We start from the raw sequence: 22061 nt of genomic DNA on the forward strand, positions 1-22061 counted from the left end.
TTATGATCCATTCCTCAATCCCCAAATCTGCTCTTCCTTCAGTGTGCCCTACATCTCAATAAAAGGACTACATCGCAACTCCCTTAAGAGACATACTTAGGGGAGCAGGTGTGGCTTAAGCAGTTGAGCGCCTGCCTCCCACATGGGAGGACCCAGGTTCCGTTTCCACTGCCCCTAAAAGAAAAGGGGGGAAGCAGATGCGGCTCAAGTGACTGGGCTCCCATCTACCATATAGGAGGTCCAGAGTTCGATTCCCGGGGCCTCCTGTGAAGACAAGTTGGCCCACGCAGGGAGCTGACCCACACAGGAGTGCTGGCCTGAGCAGAAAGCTGGTGCAGTAAGATGATGCAACAAAAAGACACCCAAGGGAGAGACAATAAGAGACAGCAGACCAGGGAGCTAAGGTGGCACAAGAGATTAAATAAGTACCTCTTTCCCACTCTAAAAGGTCCCAGGATTGCTTCCCAGTGCTGCCTAAAGAGAAGACAAGCAGACACAGAAGAACATAGAGCAAATGGACACAGAGAGCAGACAGTGAGTGAAAAAACAATGGGGGGGGGGATAAGTAAATAAATGAATCTTTAAAAAAAAATGCTCTGGAAACTAAAAAAGTACTATAAAACTACTACCAGGTGGTGGACTTGGCCCAGTGGTAAGGGCGTTCGTCTACCACATGGGAGGTCCGCAGTTCAAACCCCGGGCCTCCTTGACCTGTCCGTGTGGAGCTGGCCAATGCGCGGTGCTGATGCACGCAGGGAGTGCCATGCCACACAGGGGTGTCCCCCGCGTGGGGGAGCCCCACGCACGGGGAGTGCGCCCCGTAGGGAGAGCCACCCAGCGTGAAGGAGGGTGCAGTCTGCCTAGGAGTGGCGCCGCCCACACGGAGAGTTGACACAAGATGATGCAACTGAAAGAAACACAGATTCCCGTGCCGCTGACAACAACAGAAGTGGACAAAGAAAACGCAGCAAATAGACACAGAGAACAGACAACCGGGTGGGGGGGGGAGGGGAGAGAAATAAATAAATCTTTAAAAAAAAATTTATTAAAAAAAAATTACCACCATACTTAAGAATGTACGTTCTCTTCAGGCCACTTTCAGACACAAGTGAGTTGAAGAGATTACTCTGCCCTGACACAAAAGCAATCCTAAACTCTGAGATCCAGAGATTAAAGAGCAGATGTGGCTCAACCAACTGGGCTCCCATCTACCATATGGGAGACCCTGTGTTCCTGTCCCAGGGCCTTGTGAGGGCAAGCTGGCCTGCACCCATGGAGAGCTGACAGCCGATGGCCCATGCCCACGGAGAGCTGGCACAGCAAGATGACACAACAAAGGGAGACAAGCAGACACAGAAGAACACAGTAAATGGACAGAGAGAGCAGAGAGCAAGCAAGCAGCAAGGGAAAGGGATAAATAAATAAATAATAAGTCTTTAAAAAAAGAGAGATTAAGGTTGGGAGCTACCTTGAATTCACACTGCAGGCTACAACCAGCTCATGAGGTAGTTCTCAGGAATGGTCAGAGGGTATTCAGCTACAGGACCAATACATTTCAAAATTTGCTCAAAGAAACACACAGCTTTTATCTCATTTTTCACATTTCCTATTCTTCAAAGAGATTATCAAAAGGAATCTCTTGCTGTAACTTATTGATTTCAAAACAGTGAATATTCACTTAGCTTACCCAAATAAGTTGATCTAAGGAGACATTAAAAGAAGTAGTAAGGAAATCTGCAAATGAGAATTTGCCACTACCATGAAGTTAGCTGGGGGTCAGGAGGTAGGGGGAAGGTTTCATGCTTGCTTTGGGAAACACAATCTCAGACTGATTTTGAGCTGTTTTGTGTTAGACTTAAAACTCTAAGATGAACAGTAGAAAATAAGGTTAGACGATGGACTAGAATAGACTTAACAGTTATTCTACTATAGATTTATTGTTATTCTAGTAATGAAGAACTTTTATCACTGATGTGGAAGCAATGGCCACTGGAGGTTCTGAGGGAAGGAAGAGGGAAAAATAGGTATAATATGGGGGCATATTCGGGACACTGGAGTTGTCCTGAATGACATTGCAATGACAGATACAGGCCATTATGTATCTTGTCATAATTTACAAAATTGTGTGGAAGAGTTTAAACTATAATGTAAACTATAATCCACACTTAGTGGCAATGCTCCAATTGTTCATCAAATGTAACAAATGTACCACATTAATGAGGAATGTTGTTAGTGTGGGAAAGTGGGGGGGGGAGAGAGTGGGGCATATGGGAATCCTCTATATTTGTAATGTAACAATATATAATCTAAAGTTTCTTTAAAATAAATAAATAAATATGTTAGAAATACAGTTAGATAGAACCTATCTACCAGGTATTTCCCTTAGTTTTTTTCAACCTCCACACTACAGGCATTTTGGACCAGATGATTCTATGTTGTGGGGCCTGTCTTGCGCATTACAAGATATTTAGCAGTTAAAAACCAGTAGCACTTCTCTAGTCTGACAATCAAAAATGTCTCCAGACGTTGCCAGATATCCCCCAGGGGCAAAAGCACTCCCAGTTCAGAACCCCTTCCTTTAGATTAATCTGCTAGTATCTCCAACTGTCTAAAACATTCACGCACGCTCTCTTTCCCCTTCCAAAGAGTCATTCCTCAGGTCTTCCTGGTAACCCAGAGTCTTAATTCTTTTGACTTTACCTCCAAAATCCTCAGAAATCATTTAGTCCAACTCCCTCAAAGATAGGTCAGTTCTCTTGTTCAAAACCACAATTAACGAAAGATAACGAAAGAGTAGATACTAGACCTCAGGGCTCATGAACTCCAATCAAGAATGCATCCCATCATAACCTGCTTGCTGCTATCCAGTCAGTCACCAACTTTTGTCAGTTCTTCATTGCTTCTATCCTTTCCTTTCCAATACCTCAGAGCAGTTTTCAAACTTTTGCATGGAATCGAATTACCTGGCTTGTTATAACACAGATTGTGGGGTCCCAATCCCAAAGTCGTGGTGTAGAAGTCTGGGGTGGGGCCTAAGAATTTGCTTGCCTAACATATTCCCCATATAATGAATGCAAGAGATGCTGGTGATGGAAGCACACTTTATAAACCACCACCCTAAAGTTTAGGGATATATTGTCTCAAAAGGTAAACTATTTAGATATTCTTCTAGACACCTCCCTGACCTATAACTACAAAATACTACTCCAAAAACACCATTTTGATCAAATTATTATTCTATTCAAAACAAACCAGAACTTCAAATGGCTCTCTACCATCCATACCTGGCTTTCAAAGTTGTTTAAAATCTGTTCCCAACATTATCAACAGTACCTCCCAAAACAAATCTACTTCAGCCTAATAGCTCAAAATAGGCTATTAGACTTCCCACTCCACAGTAAAGCTTATGTTATCTTTGTCTATTGAAAGGCCAACCTCTTCTCTCCTCTTCTCTACCTGTAGGAGGTTTACACCACTGTACTTGCTAAAACCACTGGTTTGATTCTTACTTGCTGCCTTTTATCTTTGGGCTTTAAGTTTTTACCATGTACTCAGAGAGAAAACCCCCAAGAATCTAAAATTTAAGCCAGAAAACAATGAGTGGCATACACAAACCATAAATAAAATGCTTGACATACAAACTGCACAAATACTGTTGTTTTAATAGATTAAGTGCAATAAATTCAAAGTTCACAAAAGAAGGACTGTGCCAATTTTTTAAAAACAGGATCAAACACAACCTGTCAAATATTTGTAGCTATCTCATTTAAGATGTTTAGTGATCATTTACTAGGGAAAAAATTGTAAAAGTAGCCTCAAAAATAGTAATCATTCTACAACTTGCTACCATAAAAGTTGAGTATCATTTGTTTTCTGTATGAAATAGCCCACAAGAGACAGAACCCTGTGAGAGAAGAAACAGGGATTTGAAGTCAGGGCACCTAAGGTCTGATTCCACCTCTTACCAACTGTGTGACCTTTGACAACTCATGGCCCTTCCCTGAGCCATGGTTTCCATAACAAAAAAATTAAGGTTTAAGACTATACCACTGGATGGTGGTAATAGTAGCACAACATTGTGGATGCAAGTAACACCACTGAAATGTATACCTGAAAGTCCTTAAAATGGGAAATTTTATGTTGTATACATGTAATAAAAACTGAAAAAAACAAAACAAAACACTATACCATAGTTTTGAGGATTAAATAAGGCAATGTATATGTAGGTGAAAGAACCTAGCCTCATACTTGGAACATAATAAATGTTTTTTGAATTTTAAACTTTATTTATGTGAAAACACAATGCAAAAATAAAGTATTATTTCAAATATGAGACAGAGAAAATTAATGAAATCTGATTAAGAGTATCCATTTTCCAAAAGGAAAAATTAAAAAGGACATAAAATTAAAGAATGCAGGTACAGTAAACTTATTACCTGTCTTAATGACCAAAACCAAGCCAAGAGAGTAACACAAACACCATCACTTGCAACTTCCCAGTTTTACTGTTGTCTACAAGTCAACAAAAACCTTGATGTGCAGCAGCAGGTGTGGCTCAACTGATAGAGGGTCTGCCTACCATACAGGAGGTCCAGGGTTCAAACCCAGGGCCTCCTGGCCTGTGTGATGAGCTGGCCCACGCGCAGTGCTACTATGCACAAGGAGAGCCATGCCACGCATGCCCTATGCGGGGGACACCACCCGCCAAGGAATATGCCACACAAGGAGAGCTCCCTGCACGAAAAAGCACAGCCCATCGAGGAGTGGCGCCGCATACACGAAGAACTGACACAGCAAGATGACACAACAAAAAGAGACACAGATTCCTGGTGCCACTAAGAATGCAAGGAGACACAGAAAAACACACAGCAAATGGACACAAGAGAGCAGATGGTGGGGAGAGAAATAAATTAAAATTTAAAAAAATTAAAAAAAAAAAAAACCTTGATATAGAGGACTTAGCCAGGAGATTAGAGAAGTAGGAAAGGCTGAAATTCAGTCTGAACTTTTAAAGTCTAGTAGACACATTCTCTACCATTCTAAATGGCCCAAATATTACAAAAAGTACTCATGTGGCATGTGTGCTAAGCAGAAATTTTTATTTGTTCTTATCTACTTTGCAAGACCTCAATACCCAGGTATCCTGCTCCCTACTACATACAAACTCTCCTCCAATCTAGTGGTCTAGTGGTCACTCAAAACTGGTAGCAAAAAAGGGTACTCAACCAAATCAACACAGAGCACTTTCTATTGACAGGCACTCTTCTAAGCATCAAGTATACAACATAAACAAAGTCCCCAGTCTCCTGGAGCTGATATTATAGTGGCAAGATATACACAAAAACAAACAAGTAAACATCAGTATAGTAGTGATCAGTGCCCAGCAAAATAAAACAAGAACAAATGATATATCTTAAATATAGTCTTCAATCTGGGTCCCCCAAATACAGATTATTATGGAAGATGCATAAGAATAAAGAATTAGCTCCCTCATTATCTGCATTTTGAATCATCCAAAACTGGGCAACAAGTCTTTCCTATAGTATCAGGAAGGAGGCTGAAACAATCAGAACAGTGTACTCCCCTTTCAACACAGAAAAAAGGCTAAGTCTAATGAAATAACAGTAAATAAGTGAATTAAATCAGTAAATTTAGACCACCTGTAATTTTTTTCTGTTAACAATATGATACTTTTATGCTAAAAAACATAAAATGGCATAAATCAGAATTCTACTTTGCCTAATCTATTCCAGTCAGAAAGACCTTAAAACAGGGTCCACTCAGAGTGGCACTGTTTGGAAAGGGATAATCTGGTAAATGCTACTGAATCCAAGGAGACAATTTCAAGGATAACCTTGAAAGAGAAAAAGGTGGGAATATCAGACTTCAGTGTCCCTACTTCCTTGCAACAAATAAATGATTTAGCTATTCAGAGAATCATACCTAAGGTATATTAACAGGGTTGAACATACAACAGTCTAATAACATCCTTTAGAAAATCTCTTAATCTCATCAATATTGACAAGCAAACGGAATTCTCAAGTAAATCAATATCTCCTTCTCCACATAATACCATAAGGCTTAGGTGAATCTGAGAGAAAAACATTATTCCGTTTACATAACTCCTCTCACCCTGAAATACATTGTCTTTACTTTCTTTAACAATGATCTGACAGGTTCATCTGTTTCTACAATTGCCGCTCACACAGGGCTAGTGAAATTTTTCTACTCTAAATATATGTGCAATATACTATACAGGCTGGGAGCGGATATTAAAATCCAGTAGATATGTTAAAATACATAAAAGCCATCTTTTCCAGTAAAAAAGAAACAAGTCTCATGTTAAAACTAAAGGTGATCATAACACATAGTTTATCAATTTTAATTTAAGCATCTGTTAGATATACATTATTTTGCCTTTATTTTCTATGCAATAGATACGGATTACTCAATATTGGTAGTTCTGAAAACCTAAAAGGTCACCAATTATAATTACTTTGGACTTGACACTTTAGGTTACACTTAAGTTTGATAGACAGACTGCTGCTCATTTAAGCAGCCAACATGTTCTTAAGAAACCGTAAGAGGGACGCAAATGTGGCTCAAGCAATTGGGATCCCATCTACCATATAGGAGGTCCAGGGTTCGATGCCAGGGCCTCCTGGTAATGGCAAACAGGCCTGTATGGAGAGCTGGCCCACGCAGAGAGCTGGCCCAGCAAGATGACACAACAAAAAGAGACACAGAGGAGAGACAATAAGAGATGCAGCAGATCAGGGAGTTGAGGTGGCAAAAGAGAATGACTGCCTCTCTCCCATTCCAGAAGGTCCCAGGATCTGTTCCCTGAGCTTCCTAATTAGAATACAAGCAGTCACGGAAGAACACACAGCGAACGGACACAGAGAGCAGACAACGGGGGTGGGGAGGGAGGATAAATAAAGAAATAAATCTTTAAAAAAAAAAAGAAACTAAGAGGGAAGCGGATGTGACTCAAGCAACTGGGCTCCCATATACCATATAGGAGGTCCAGGGTTCGATGCCCAGGGCCTCCTGGTGAAGGCACACTGGCCTGTGTGGCAAGCTGGCCCACGCAGAGTGCTGCCCTGCACAGGAGTGCTGGTCCACACAGAAATCTGGCACAGCAAGATGACACAACAAAAAGAAACACAGAGGAGAGATAATTAGAGAAGCAACAAATCAGGGAGCTGAGGTGGCGCAAAAGAGTGATCACCTGTCTCCTACTCTGCAAAGTCCCAGGATCGGTTCCCGGAGCCACCTAATGAGAATACAAGCAGACAGAGAAGAACACACAGCATATGGACAGAGAGAGCAGACAATGGAGGGAGAGGGTATAAATAAATAAATCTTTTTTTTTTGAAAGAAAGAAAGAAACTCTAAGATATTAGGCTGAACGTTCCCACTGAGTACTCATATATATAGGAACAGTGACAAAAATCCAAAACTACCACCATGCTTTGGCTCTTGAAACCAAATGTATAAAAATGTTCCATCCTTAGTACCTGTCAAGTGTTTCTCAGTAAGACCTTACACCTAAATTTACTAGATATACAGAAATAAATCATATTTATCATTAGACAACCAAATACACAACCAGTCACAGAAATGAAGCTTGTATCTTATCCCACTTGAGAAGCAACTCAGGTATATAAACTTGTCTCAGAAGTTTTCTTCTAGTATTCTATACAAAGGTACTGTTTTCATCAACAACAAAAATCTATCTTGCTTAAGAAAAGGCAAACACTTTACCTACCCTTGTCATTTCCTGGCTGTTCAGTTCAACTCCAACTCTGCAAAATAAGTATTCTAGCTCCAGAAAGTAGAATTTATGCCCCAAATCTACACATGCATGCATCTCCAAAGATCCAATTCTCTTCCACATGCAATAGATGAATAATAAAGTTTGGCAAAAGACTAGCCAGTTTTTTGGTTTGTTTTTTTTTTTCACTAGCTCACTCTAATTTTTTTAAAAATGGCTTGTACAAAGAGTATATAAACATCAAACTTTACCAAATTCAGCATGTACACTCGGAATAGCTATGTCAGTAGAAAGTATTCAAATACGAAGTTCTCATTAATAAGACTACCTATCTTTTTGTAAAGAGTCCCAATAAAAAAGTCATTTTTCATTTTAAAATGAGTTTGGATTCAGACATTTAATACTGATATTAACTTTTCTCTCCCAAAAGGTTATCTTGAAGGTATGTCACAAAGGAGTGACCGCTTAGGTTTTGTCTTCTAACAGAAAAGTAACAGTGAGTAACACTACAATGCAAAGTACTAGAAGATTCAATTCGACAATATTTATTGCATAGGAGTACACAAACTTTAGGCACTAAACCAAATTAATAAACCTATTGTTTTGTCACTATTTCAAACTTTAAGTTCAATGACGAGTAACTTCAAAACCAGAAGTTCTATACTTCAACCACTTAAAAAAAAAATAGTATAATTCTTGGAGGACAAAGACAAATGGAAAAGAGCTTCTCAGTAATCTCATTTACTGTAAGCTCCTCATTCTGCTGGTTTGTTAGTCTTACAACTTCTCAAATAAGATCTAACTTACTCACTAGAGAATTCTATAATATGAGCACTCACCATGCAGATAGAGAAGAGCTTATAGTATAAGCTTGGTAGGCAGGCTGACACTCAAATAAGCAGCCAACATGCTTATTTATCAAGTTATATTATGGAAAGGATTTACACTTGAGATACAATTTTGGCATGTAATCTTAGAAAGGAAAAAAAGACATCAGTCACTCTAAATGGCTAGATTATTATTCAAAATTCTAAGAAAGATCTCCCAACATATGTGATGCATCCTCCTCCACAACACTGCTACAATAACATATTAAGCCAAAGGGTGGGGGGGAATGCTAGATGAGGAAAGGGTTAATGTGTACAACAGGTGGCAATCACCTTAACAATTATTATTTTTTTTTAAAGTTATAGATTCCTTGGATCTCCTTAGCAATTGCTTCTCTCTACCTTGTTAAAAAATGTAAAAACTTTTGCACACTCAGAGGCTCTTTCTTTAACAGACTGGATCCTAAGAGTCTTTAGGTACCTATGTGAAGCTCAACAATTCTACAAGTTTAGCATGATAAAAATGAATTCTATATATCAATAACTACCCAGGAAGGCAGTTTTGCAGCATCCTTTCTCTTTCAGTTCTCAAAGAAAAAGTTTAATTCAAAAAATGTCAGAACAAAAAAGTCTAAACATACAAAATTCCACTTCGGATATACTTTATTTTTTAAGAGTTAGGAATAAAGAATTATAATCTCAACAAATGGATTGGGAGACAAGAGGTAAACTTCTGAAATTAAGCTCATTAGAAAATATGCTTGCTAAATACACTTGCCAATACACTCCAAACTATGATAAGTCACTTTTTTTTTTTAATGTAAAAAGTAGCCTTTTTGCGAAAGGAGTGGGGGTCATTAAAAAATGGAAGAATCAGAAAATAATTCCTTTTTTCTCTAATCTCAATCTAAAACACAGAACCAAATAAAGCCACCATAAATTCCTTCAGTAATCTTCCAGGCCTTTCAGTTCAGCAAATTTCACATAATATATACAGTTCTGTGGCTTTCCTTGTTTCCCAACCTACAAAGTCATATTCAAGTTTTTGAAATGAATTATGATGAATATATTAATTAATCTCTATTTGACTAAGGAAAATAAAAATCTAATTCCTAAAAAAAAATTTTTAACAATTAAATGAAATTCCCAATAGGGAAACCCTGAAAGAAAAGGGAGGGCCTAAACCAGCAAGTATTCCACATACACATACAAGCTAGAACCTTCCAAATCATTACTAAGTAAAAATTTATTTCAACACAACATCTCATGTACCCCTCCCACAAATATAGAACTTTATGAGCATCTAGTATTCTACCTGTCCTCAACCCCTACCTCACCAACCCCATGGAAGTGTTAATTATAATAACAAAATAATCCATAGTTTTGGTCTCCAATTCAGAGTCACAAATCCAGGCACAACATAATCGAAAAAACTATAGGAAGTAGAAATGGCTCAAGCAATTGAGCTCCTTTCTCCCACATAGGAAGTACCAGATTGGGTTCCCATGCCTCCTAAAGAGATGAGCAGACATAGAGAACAGACAGCAAGTGCAAACAACGCGACGGGGAGGGGGGGAATAAATAAATAAAATAAATCTTTAAATAAAAAATTAAATTATTTATTTAAATAAATCTTTAAGTAAAAAATTTGACAACTATCCTGTCAAATTAGAGATCTTTGTCATCCTTGTATTCCACAAAATCCTATGATTTACAATACTTTCTATATAAACCAAATGAGATTTTTATCCACGCACAGTAGAGCCATCTGAAAAGTTTTAATCACAGTAAGTTCACAAACAGAAACACAATAATTATTCTACTTCAAAATTAAGAAAGAAAAAAAAACACACTTTTGAGAAAAAAAATACCAACCAATCTCTGGCTGTAACGAATCCTTTCTTCTTCGGGTTCCATCTCTCACTCTTCTGTTGAAATTGTAAAGAGAACACTCCAGGGCTGCTTTCCCCTTCCTCCTTAGGAACCAGACTGCAACGCTAAAGAATAAAGACATGAGTAGAGATGAGAACTCATCCTTAAATTCACCTTTTCTTTTCAAGAAAAGAACTATTTAAGGTATTTTTAAGTTAAAGGTTCCCAAAGAAATCAGGTCCTCCTTCATGATGAGTTTGGGACCTTTCTGCTCTTGTGTAAGTGGTTCCATGACATGATCAACACTAGTGACCACATTACAACTGTCCAAGGCCTAGGCAAATCGAGATGCTGGTTTCAGTTCCTCGTGGATGGGCAACACCACTTGTTTCTTCCCTACAGGATTACAATTAGTAAGGCTCCCTTACATAGCAGCATTCGCAACAACAACAAAAGCCCAGGACTTTTAGCTCGAGAGCTGACCAGGTGAACCACACACTGAATTAATCTAGATCCCAACCAAATTAGTTCTATCTCACTGGTAATTCGAAATGGGGGGAGGGGGGGGCAAAAAAAATTAGGGTTCAGAGAAAGACTGCAAAACAATTTTCCATACCCCTATAGTAAAGCCATGCACAATCATCATCGCCTTGGTTCCCAGACTCCCTGGATCTTTTCATTCCCAAACCCATCCTCCGCCCCAACATATAATTGTGTACAACTCGGAAACAAATTTAAGAATGTCGCAAACCAGGGATAAAAGTGCCAATGGCTCTTTTGGAATAAAGTAATGATCGATTCGATCTACGGATACGAGTCAAATACATATTTCCCAAAAAGAAAAGACCGGTTTGCGCGACGGTCCAAAAAGGGTTTTTTTTTCCCAAATAGTCTCATGAATAATGGCTTCCATAGGTTAAGCAGATTTTCTTTTCTCAATAGTAACTACTTTACGGCAGCGTTAATAGCATCCTTTCAAAACTGCTACGAGACCAGAGGACCCGGTGACAGAGTTCGCGAGAACAGTTCGTGGCAGAGCCCTCCTGGAGGAAGCCCTCGGCCGAAGGAGGGAGGGAAAGCCTATTTGCACCCCCTTAGCCGAAGACCGCCCGGGCTTGAGCGCAGCCAGGGCGGGAGAGGAAAGCTGCAGATCGCGCCCGGCTCCCCCCGGGAACGGCATTTCAATGGTTGACCCATCGGAAAAAGAAATAGAAACTTTACATTAAGTCTTTAGATAACACATCGAACCAAACTTCCAAATGGGGAGTGGGGGTGGGGGTGGGGGAGGCTCACCGGGGATTTTGCTGTTTAGTTCTTGTCCGAGAGAGAAGTAAAAGATTCCAAAAACTGAGAGGAAAAATTAAATCCCAAACGTCGTCTTCGGTTTTTTCCGTGGATCAACCCAGTATCCAGAAAGGGTCAGAGCGACCCAGAACCGGGAGCAAACAGTTGCTGAATAAAACCTCCTCTTCGAGCTTCGGAGCCCAGGAGTCGAAGGCGTCAAAAGAGGGGAGGCACGACCCCTCGGCGCCGAGCCCCGGGCGCCCCCGCCTTCCCCGGGCCGGCGGTCAGCAGCCCGAGCCCGAGCCCCGGGCCAGCCCGGCCGCGGGGAGCGCCCTCCTCGCAGTGCCCTCGGCGAGCAGCTGCCCGGGGTCTCCGAGAGCAGCAGCCGATCAGCTGAGACCGGCCGGCCCGAGGCTCCCCGCGCCGCCCCCGGCCCCCGGAACGCGGGCCCCGGCCCCGGGGAGCGGAGAGGGCGGGAGCGGCGCGGCGCGCCGGGCTGGGGGCCCCGGCTCCCCTCGCGTCTCCCCCTCAGACCTGGCACCGCGCTGCGGGACGAGCCCCCCGGCTACTCCCCGGTCGCAGAGGGATTCCAGGGGATGGGCCCCCTGGCGTTGCCCCTCCTCCCGGAGCGCCCCCTGCCCAGGATAGACAGAGCGGCGACAGGCCCAGCCGCTGGGAAGGTGCTCTGCGAACCGCAGCCGCCGCCGCCACCGCCGCCGCTGCCCGGGAGGGGTGTTGTTTCCCTCACACAGGAGGAGCCGCTGAGGCAGCCGCCGCCATTTTGAACCCGTCAGACTCTCACATACACACAGCTCCTCCGCGGCGCACTGCGCAGGCGCCGCCTCTCCACCCTCTCCCACCCCCACCCCCTTTCAGCCTCCCTTCGCTTCTTACCGCTCTCCCCAGAGCGCGTGAACGCGCACGCGTCACTCCCCGCTCCGCGGACACTCCACCGGCGCGCGCACGCGCGGATGCGTCAGCCTCGAGACGCCCGCGCCCCGCGACGCCGACGCGGCTCCTCGCCGCCCCCCGCGTCGCGTCACTAGCCCGCCCTCCCGCCGGCCTACCACCCCCGCTCCCCGCCGGCCTTCTTCCAGGGCTCGGGCCCGGGCCGCTCCTCGCGCCTGCGCGCAGGGCACGGATCCTCCTCCGCGCGCGCGCGCCCTCCCCCCCACACCCTCGCTGGAACACACACTCTTCGCCTCTGTGACCCCGCCCCTCGCCGGCCAGCTGCGCCGGTGGCCCTCCCCCACCCCTCCCGGGAGGGTGGTGACCCCCGACCCCCCACAAAGCACATCACCCCCCTCCCCCAAGCGGTGGGGAGAGCGCCCCTGCCCCCTCAACCGCCCTCGGCCCGAGTCGGCCCGTCACAGTCACACAACCTGAGGGCCGGGCGGCCTGGGCCAGGGCAGCCGTTGCCCGCCTCAAAGCAGGGTCTCCCGGGGTCAGGCCCCTGGGCCCTGGGCCGGGCGCCACGACTCGGGTGTCCCGCTCGGGCCTGCCCTGGGCTAGGGGGCGCAGGCCAGGGGCGCCTCCCCGCGGCTGCCCTCCCCTCGCGCGCCGGCCGGTGGGCCGAGGCCGGCCTGCCCGCCATTCCCGGGCAGGCCCCGGCGCCCCCGCCACGGGGCCCGTCCGCCCTCGGCCCGGGAGGCTCCTCGGTGCAGCGGCTCGGCCCCGCCTCACCCACTCCTCGCCGCTCCGAAGGGGCAGGAAACGGGAGTAGCATGTCTGTCCTGGGCTCGGCTCCCCCGGGGGAGCTCCGGGCGCTTGACAAGGGCGTCCACAGGTACCGGGCGCGGGAGTGGTCTCCGCGACGGCCCGGGGGCGGCGGCGGCCAGCGCGCCCACCGCGAGCCGGAGGCGCCCGGGGAGGTGGCCCGGGAAGCCCCCGCTCCTCGGCCACGCTCTGGTTTCCGCCGCGCCGGTGCCCCCGGCGGCCCGGGTGGGACGTGACCCCGCCCCCGGCGAGTCGGGGCGCCCCCCACGGAGGGGTGCGCGGGCCGCCCGCCGCCCCCGGGCCGACCCCCGCCGCCTCGGGCCGCGGCGGGCGCGGGAGGCCCGGCGGGGATGATGTCGCCTCTGGATGCGCGCAGCTTGGCGCGAGGGTCAGCGGCGGGGCAGCGGCCGCCCGAGCCGCGCCGGCCCTGCCCACGAGCGGGCTCCCGCGTCTCGACAGCTGCCCGACGGGCCGCCAGGCTCGGGACGTCGACGGAGCCCGGCCGGAGGCGTCTGAGCGATGCCATGCGAGCAGCCCAGCCGCGATCCGGGCATCTCCCCAGCCAGTCTCGTGCTTTGGGCCGCGTTTAAATCTGAAGTCCCGTAAAGGTCCGTGGCTTGGGCGTTACGCCGCGGGCTTGGCGCTACCCGTGGCGAGGGGGGCCACACAAACCTTTTCCTCCGTGCCAGGGATGCCCGCTCTTTATGCTAGGGCATGGAGTGAATCATTTAACTACCATAAACAACCTTGAACTCTTTTAGAAAGTCGTTAGAGAAAAAGCATTGAAATAATGAGAACCTTCTCTTTCTCTTAAGGGTTGACCCCTAGAGTCAAGGCATTCTGTAAACTGAAGCGCTTACAACTTATTCCCCCACGAGGTTTTTCTACATGCAAACTTAGGGACGTTCTCTACTTTGTTCCGCTACATCCTTGGGAGACAAGTCTAACTGTAGTGGTTTCCTAGCCTTACTCGCATTTTAAAGATGGATAAGTTGAAGTATGGGAAGGGTAACGACTTGCATGATGACTCCAACAGAGGGGAGTACAGCGTTTTGCCATAGCAAGCCTAAAATGTCTCACACCAACAACAAAAAGGTTAGTTTGTTTATAGGGCATCATCCTCTTGCATTCCGGTCACTGGGAAATATTTTTTATTCTAATACCAGTTTCATTCAGACTTCCTAGATTTCCAGAGCATTGATACAAAGCAGATAATTACCAAAACTTTGTCAGGTCTAAAGCCCTTTTTAAGTCTTTCAGATTACAATGAGAGATATTTTTAAAACACCAGTCTTCTACACTGGCACCACCAGATGTGGGTTTATAGGCATCTGGCTCAGCATAGATGTAGAAAAAGGAAAATGTAGGCGAGAAAGACTTCTGCCACTGTCAGACAAAGTAAGTACTGGGCCTCATTGACATTTGCTAAATAAATGGCTTCATTTCCTTCCCACTCATCCCTTATAACCCTGGGGATACTTGGGGCAAAGAGAGAGAGAAGGCCTCTTACAGGAGCTCCAAATTTGTCTTGCCCCCTTTGTGAAGGTCGAGAATCCCTTGAGGACTAACCCTCAAGAAATTGAGTCACTCACCTTCAAGAAGCAGATACCTCTTACAGGCTTAGATGGTTTAACTCAGGTGGGTATCCTGGGAGGGACCTAAGAAGGCTCGGAGAGCAGGATTAGTAATACTGTGGACTGGGCTTCAGGTAGGGCAAGGTTTGTCCTATCACAGTCAGCTCTTTTCCAGTTGAAAACCATTTGTTAGTCTGCATTGGGGGAGATGGGCGTGTAAACAAATACACACAATGGTCTCTCCACAGGCAGGCTTTGTTAATATTCCAAAACAGATGTACAGAGTGATAAGAGATAGGCAGATGGCTAGTGATTCCCCCCGCAATCACAAAGGCACTGGTCGCAAATCTATCAGGCTCACTTCTTGGCCATTTTCAAGGTGACTGGAACTTAGGAGGTTCCCCAAGAAGCCCCCTGGAGACAGGTTCCTATGGCTTGAACTGCAGCTGCAGGGAGAGGGGGGGAGTGGTATATGGGAAGAAGGAAAGAAAAATTTCTTGAAATTTTGAAGGAGGCGGCTCCATGCTTGGAATAAGCTGGTGCTTAATAAGATACCAACAGATCTCTGCCTTCTCGGGCAAAGCTTATACCCAAAAAATGCTGGGAGTCAAAATTCATATTAGGAGACTTCAGTGCATGAAAAGAGAACTCTGTAATCTGGTCAACAAAGCGGAACAATTTCCGATTTCTCCTCACTCCTTAAACGTTAACGAGGAAGTAGGGATGTTCTAACCAGTGCAGGTCTTAACTAAAATAGAGAAGTTGGTCTTGAAGATTCCCCCAGAGGGAGCATAACCAGTGGTTAAAAAGCTTTGGCATCAGAGACCAAAGGTCTGTTCTGAGACCTACTAGTTTTTTGACCTTAACGAACTCATCTAAGTCTCAACTTTTCATCAATAAAGTGGGAAAAACACTTAATTCTCAAGATGAAATGTAATGTCTTAAAGCTCAGGGTCTGCACATAATAGCCACCCGTTTTTGAGCATTTATTATGTTTCTAGGGAAGTAGGGAGTACCGATGCTTCAATATTTAAGCAAATTAAAGAGTTTTCATATGGTTCATGAGAGTTTACATCAAGTTTAAGCAGCTTCTCTCCCTTCCTTCCTCCTGGTCTCTTTCTTTCCCCACTGCAGTGTCTCTGATCTCTATTTTTCTCTCTTCCCTGCCTGCCTCTCATCCTCCCCTGCCTCCTGAGGTCACCTTTCTCACTGTCACTCTGCCTACTCCCCACCTCCGGTGGTCCTTCTGTCTCTCAGGGCGCTTTGTCCTCTGGCTAAACTGCTTGCCCACTTCTCTTTACTATCCCTTTGGTGCCTTTGATCACGCGCTCTCTGCGTTTGTTAATTATTTTCTGAACCTCTCCCCCCCTCTCCCCCCCACTAGACCATAAGTTCCTTGAAGGCAGGGGCCAGGCCCCATTTGTATGTCTCAAAGAACTTTCCAAAATCAGTATCACATACTTATTGTGTCAACCCTTGGAGGGATAAAAACTGTGTCGTGTGAAGGGCAGGTTGATTTCTGAGGTTTAAGAGATGACAAGTATTAAGAAATGCAGTTGTTTTTGAGTCTGGAGGTAAAATGCTAACTCGATGGGGGGAAATGCCCTGCGATTCTCGCATCAGTGAACGTGATGGCACATGAGATTCTAGTGAGTTTCGTGGAACATGATAAACCCTTTCCCAGGGGCCATGGGACCACAGCCCACCCTGGCCCAGCACCTCCTTGCGGCCGTCCTTTCCAGGCTGTTGCCTTCCTTCGTGCATACCCGCCTCTCCTGAGCTGTGGGGTTGATTTTGGCTGTTGGTGCAGCTGCAGCAGCATCTGGGACCCACCTGCTCTTTCAGCAGCCTTAGCTTCATCTTGGGGCCAGGCCGCCCTCACTTCCCACTTTTAAAAAGGGTGGGGTTTCCTGCCTCCCCGGGAGTGAGGCTGAGATGCAGAACTCTGGGCCTCAACTACACCTGATCTTGTTTCTTTTTTTTCCCACATCAACGATTTGGTGACTTTTTGCACGCCTTTGTGCCCAACACTAAAGTAAGTGCTCAGATGGAGAAGGGAGGTTGAAAAAATTAGAACACTTGACTTTTACTTTTGAAGATTTCAAATCATTGAAGAGACACCTGAATGCATGAGATACTTTGAGAACAATCATCATTAAAATGAATCGCTGGGGAAGCAGATGTGGCTCAAGCAATTGAGCTCCTGCCTACTACCTCGGAGGTCCTGGGCTTGGTGCCCGGTGCCGCATAAAGAAGATGAGCAAGACGGCGAGCTGATACAACAAGGTGACACAAGAAGAATCAAGGAAAACAAAATAGAGAAATACAACTCAGGGAGTGGAGGTGGCTCAGGCAACTAGGCATCTCCCACATCAAAGGTCCCAGGTTCAGTTGCCGGTGTGTCCTGAAAAGAAGACCAGCACACAGCAGGCAGACACAGCAAATGCAAACAATCAGGGTGGGGAGAAATAAATAAATCTCTAAAAAAATAAAAAATAAAATGAATTGCTAAAAGAAAATGTAGACAATAATGACCAGGCCAGGGATTTTTATTCATTTATTCATTGATGCATTCCCAAAGCCTCGAACAGTGCCTGGCATAGCTGGCACCCATTCCTTAATGTTTATTGAATTAGTGAGTAAAGTAGTATAGTGGCATTTTTGAGGAAGGAGAATATGAAGGCTGGAGGGCTTTGGACCCTGGCAGACAAGGGTTTTTTTTTTTTGTTGTTGTTTTTAATTGTTTTGTTTTTGGACAAGTTTGATAGAGGAAGAGAGTCACATGCATTCTGGAGCAGAGGGTTGATGTAATAGTAGTTATTCCAGGTACACTATTAATTCCACTGAACTGGTAGAATTTAAAGCCCCAACTACTGCAAACCCAGTCAAGAGGCAAGTATGCAAACCTTAGGCCAAGTCCTTCATTCTTTCTTTCTATTCCAGGGTCTACTTGTGATCAGTACTTCAGGGTGTCACCTTTAAAATCCGAGTTGGAGTACATATATAATAATGTAATATTATAAACTTAATATCTTTAGCCAATTATTTTTTTCAAAATGCCTCGTTAATCATACCATTCATTATATTTAAAGTTTGTGATTATAAAATGACGATCTTCTTTGTTTTCCAAAATCTTGCTAAATATTTAACTCTGAAATGTATTCAGTCTTTTTTTGTTTTGTTTTCCTTTCTTGCTAACTCTTATTTTCACACTCTCTGGGGGACTGCAAGAAAATATTGACTGAATTTAAAGTGAAATTTCCCTGTTAGATTTTTTGCAATTATATTTGAATGGCCACAGCTTGTAGTTGAACTTTTGATTTGGTCTTAATTACTAGATCTGGGGGGCGGACTTGGCCCAGTGGTTAGGGCGTCCGCCTACCACATGGGAGGTCCACGGTTCAAACCCCGGGCCTCCTTGACCCGTGTGGAGCTGGCCCACGTGCAGGGCTGATGCGCGCAAGGAGTGCCCTGCCACTCAGGGGTGTCCCCCATGTAGGGGAGCCCCATGTGCAAGGAGTGCGCCCTGTAAGGAGAGCCGCCCAGCGTGAAAGAAAGTGCAGCCTGCCCAGAAATCATGTCTCACACACAGAGAGCTAACACAAGATGATGCAAAAAAAAAAAAAATTACTAGATCTGCTTCTACTGTTGAACTAATTATCTTCTTAGTGCTGAGCTGCATGTCTGTAATTAACTTTCTATTCCTGTATAATTTTATTGATATCAGGAATGTGGGAGATCCTACATATATACCTTCGTCCTTTATTTTTGGAATTGATTGCAAGATTTTTCCATCTGTATATTTACACAGATGTTTATATTGTGTTTTGCATAAATATTAATATTTTTCATAATATATCTTAACATTTTCTATTTAATTTCATATTTTCCCTAATACATTGTATGCATTTTTATAGTCAACAAATGTAGAAAAATGGGTAAATTGAGTTCTCAATTCCAATTTGCTGAAAGATAAATATAGACTATGAAGTGGCTTCCTTTTTCTGAATTCATGCTGTTCCCTTGGCGGAGATCGTATTTCTTTTTATATGCACTTAGATTGTTCCTTAATACACAGGCATAGAATTTATTTTTTTAAAGATTTATTTATTTTTATTTATTTCCCATTCCCCCCATACCCCCCACCCCTGTTGTCTGCTCTCTGTGTCCGTTCGCTGTGTGTGCTTCTGTGACCGCTTCTATCCTTATCAGCGGCACCCAGAATCTATGTTTCTTTTTGTTGCATCATCTTTTTTTTTTAAAGATTTATTTATTTATTTCTCTCCCCTTCCCCCGCCACCCCGGTTGTCTGTCCTCTGTGTCTATTTGCTGAGTCTTCTTTGTCCGCTTCTGTTGTTGTCAGCAGCATGGAAATCTGTGTCTCTTTTTGTTGCATCATCTTGTTGTGTCAGCTCTCCGTGTGTGCGGCACCATTCCTGGGCAGGCTGCCCTTTCTTTCACACTGGGCGGCTCTCCTTACGGGGCGTACTCCTTGCGCATGGGGCTCCCCTACGTGGGGGACATCCCTGCGTGGCACAGTACTTCTTGCGTGCATCAGCGCTGCACATGGGCCAGCTCCACACGGGTCAAAGAGGCCCCGGGTTTGAACCTCAGACCTCCCATGTGGGAGGCGGACGACCTATCTGTTGGGCCAAGTCCACTTCCCCAGACATAGAATTTAGAAGCTACTGACTGTAGAACAATACTCCTAGTTTCCACACCCTTCTCCTCTAATATTCTTCTGATTAAACCTGGCATCCACTGTCACACTTTTGATTGGATTCCTATATGATTATTACCATCATCAAACACAAAATAAATGCCAATTTCTAACTCCTTGTCATGTCCTCAAGATTTAAAGTGCAAGACTTGGACCTGCCTTCGAGGTGCTTACTCTTTAGCTGGAGAATTAAACAAAAAAAAAAATAATGACTACCTTGAAAATGCCAATCTGCTTATGAACCAGAGATACAAACAGCAGCATGTCGGAGCTGGAGGAGGGAGAAGTGAAGGTCCCTGGGCAGCTGCAGGAGCTGTCACAAACCTCTGTCTTTCCCAGGACTTCCTGGCGCATACTAGGTGTTGCATTAACTTATTCCATACAGTGTCTGCAACGTCCTCATCTGTTATGGGGATCTTAGCTCTGAATCACCAGGTCTTAGAGCTGGCATGGAACTCAGAGGTCATTTACTCCAACCTGCTCATTTGAAAAAACTGGCAGTCTGCAACCCTGAGATGTTAAGCAGCTTGGTCAAGGGCACACAGGTGGTTAGTAATGAAAATGGAACCAAAAACTCTGTCTCTTGATAGCTGGTCCAGTGCTCTTTCTGCTCCTCCTTGAATTGATGGCATTTTTAAACTATCCGATCAAGTGTTGGTTCATTCATCACCAGAAAGAACACCTGCCCTTGGGGTTCCATCAGGAGTGCACAGGAGGCCACGTGGGGGGAGGGGGATGAAGCAAGTCAGGTGAGCATGTGAATTAGCCTCTGAATGAGACCCTTTAGAAAGTGAAAGGGTCTATCAATAACTTTTTTTTTTAAATGGGGAAATAAGCCTAGGACCTCCTATTTGGGAACCTAGCGCTCAACCACTGAGCCACATTGGCTGCCCTGATCCCGAGTTGGTTTTTTCATTTGTTTGCTTGTTTGTTTTTAGGAGGCACCGGGGTCAGAAACCAGGACCTCCCATGTGAGAAACAGGCGCTCAACGGCTTGAGCCACATCTGCTCCCCTATTAATAACTCTTGGGTGCACATCAGGTGTAAACCAGACTGTGAAGACATAGAGGTAGGAGGGGTCAGTTCTGCTGTCAGGGAGAGGTTTCGGGTCAGGAAGGCTTCATGGAGGGGGCGATGCTTGACTTGAGAGTTAGTGGGTTTTTGGTGCTCACCAGGAAGATGGTGGAGGAAGGGCGCTCGTGTTCCTGGTGTGCTCGGTCCCGAAGGACTTTTCCCACCATATTCAACTTTGTCATCTGCAGGGGAAGAGTATTTGGTCAGTCAGGTAACCTGCCACGTGGCAGGGACTGCTGTCGGCACTGGGGAGACAGCGGAACAGGACCCTGCTGGGAAAGGAAGCGGAATGCAGTGGTCGGAGTGGAGACCTGGGAGACCACCGCCTGCCTCCCCCCTCGATGCCCCCACACAAAGACCACCAGACCGTGCGAGCCGCGAAGCCCCCAAGGTCCGAGTCCTCACTTGTCAGGCGGGGACAAGTCGCACCCTTGTCAGTTGTTGTTCTCAGGACTAAATGGGTTAATATCTCAGCGCTAGAACAGCACATGGAAAACAGTGTTATATGAGTTTGTGACATAAAGGTGAGCAGACAATTTAGTTGGGAGAATCACAGCAAATAATTTATGAGGGAAACTCAGTGAAGAAAATGGGGAAGGCTTCTCTTGAGGAGGTGACATGGGAGCTGAGACCACAGACAGGAACGCGCCTTCCAGCCTGTGGTGGGAACGGGCCCTGGTGAACTGTCAGGCAAGGGCCCAGGGTGACCTCGCAGGGAACTGAGAGGCTCTGAGGGCAGGGGGAGCCCCTGGAAGCAGGGGAAGGGCAGTGAAGGTGTTTCTCTGAGCCCCAAGAGAGAATTTGAAGGTGTGGCCTGAGGAGTAAAAAGGGTGTGGAGAGGAGAGAGGGGAAGCCAGGGGCGGAGGAGGGGCGGAGGCTGTGGCCGGGTTCCTGCCTTGGCTGCCTCCCTCGGTGCTCTAGAGAGGCCTGAGAATCAGCAGCACCCGATGACGGCGGCGGCGGGAACACGATGGCCCACAGGAAGTGTGCAGAAGTGGCCAGCACCCCAGGGGCCGGGCCACAGGAGAGCAGTGCCTGGCACACTGGACGGATGGAGGGATGGGTGACGGGCAGAGGAGGGGGAGCCTGTGCAACAGCGGAGACAGAAGGACAAAGGCACAGGAGAGACGGGAAATGGGAAGGGTCAAGGAGGAGGGAGGGGTCAAGGCATAAGATGCCCCTGGAAGACCTGGCAGTCCTGGGGATGGGACCACTGT

The 22061-nt window shown here is 45.6% G+C and overlaps 1 protein-coding gene and 1 long non-coding RNA gene across 3 annotated transcripts in view; one reads left to right on the plus strand and one right to left on the minus strand.

Annotated features, from left to right (window-relative positions):
- The window catches only part of KDM2A (lysine demethylase 2A), a 132855-nt gene extending 120893 nt beyond the window's left edge, over nucleotides 1-11962 (minus strand). The window contains exons 1-2 of one of the 2 annotated variants that reach the window (XM_058305113.2): nucleotides 11770-11962; nucleotides 10480-10601 (exon numbers count right to left, since the gene is read on the minus strand). In XM_058305113.2, the coding sequence (XP_058161096.1) occupies nucleotides 10480-10521 (42 nt within the window). In that variant the 5' untranslated portion in view covers nucleotides 10522-10601; nucleotides 11770-11962. Of the gene's footprint in view, nucleotides 1-10479; nucleotides 10602-11769 lie in introns of those variants that run through there. The other variant, XM_004481583.5, reaches the window with a different exon arrangement.
- A 2044-nt stretch (nucleotides 11963-14006) lies between these two features.
- Nucleotides 14007-21679, plus strand: LOC131280264 (uncharacterized). Its single transcript, XR_009187782.2, has 3 exons — nucleotides 14007-14084; nucleotides 20709-20839; nucleotides 21033-21679. It is a non-coding gene; the product is annotated as an uncharacterized lncRNA (long non-coding RNA).
- Nucleotides 21680-22061: the final 382 nt, after the last annotated feature.

This window comes from Dasypus novemcinctus, chromosome 10 (assembly GCF_030445035.2).
Source record: "Dasypus novemcinctus isolate mDasNov1 chromosome 10, mDasNov1.1.hap2, whole genome shotgun sequence".
NCBI lineage: Eukaryota > Metazoa > Chordata > Mammalia > Cingulata > Dasypodidae > Dasypus > Dasypus novemcinctus.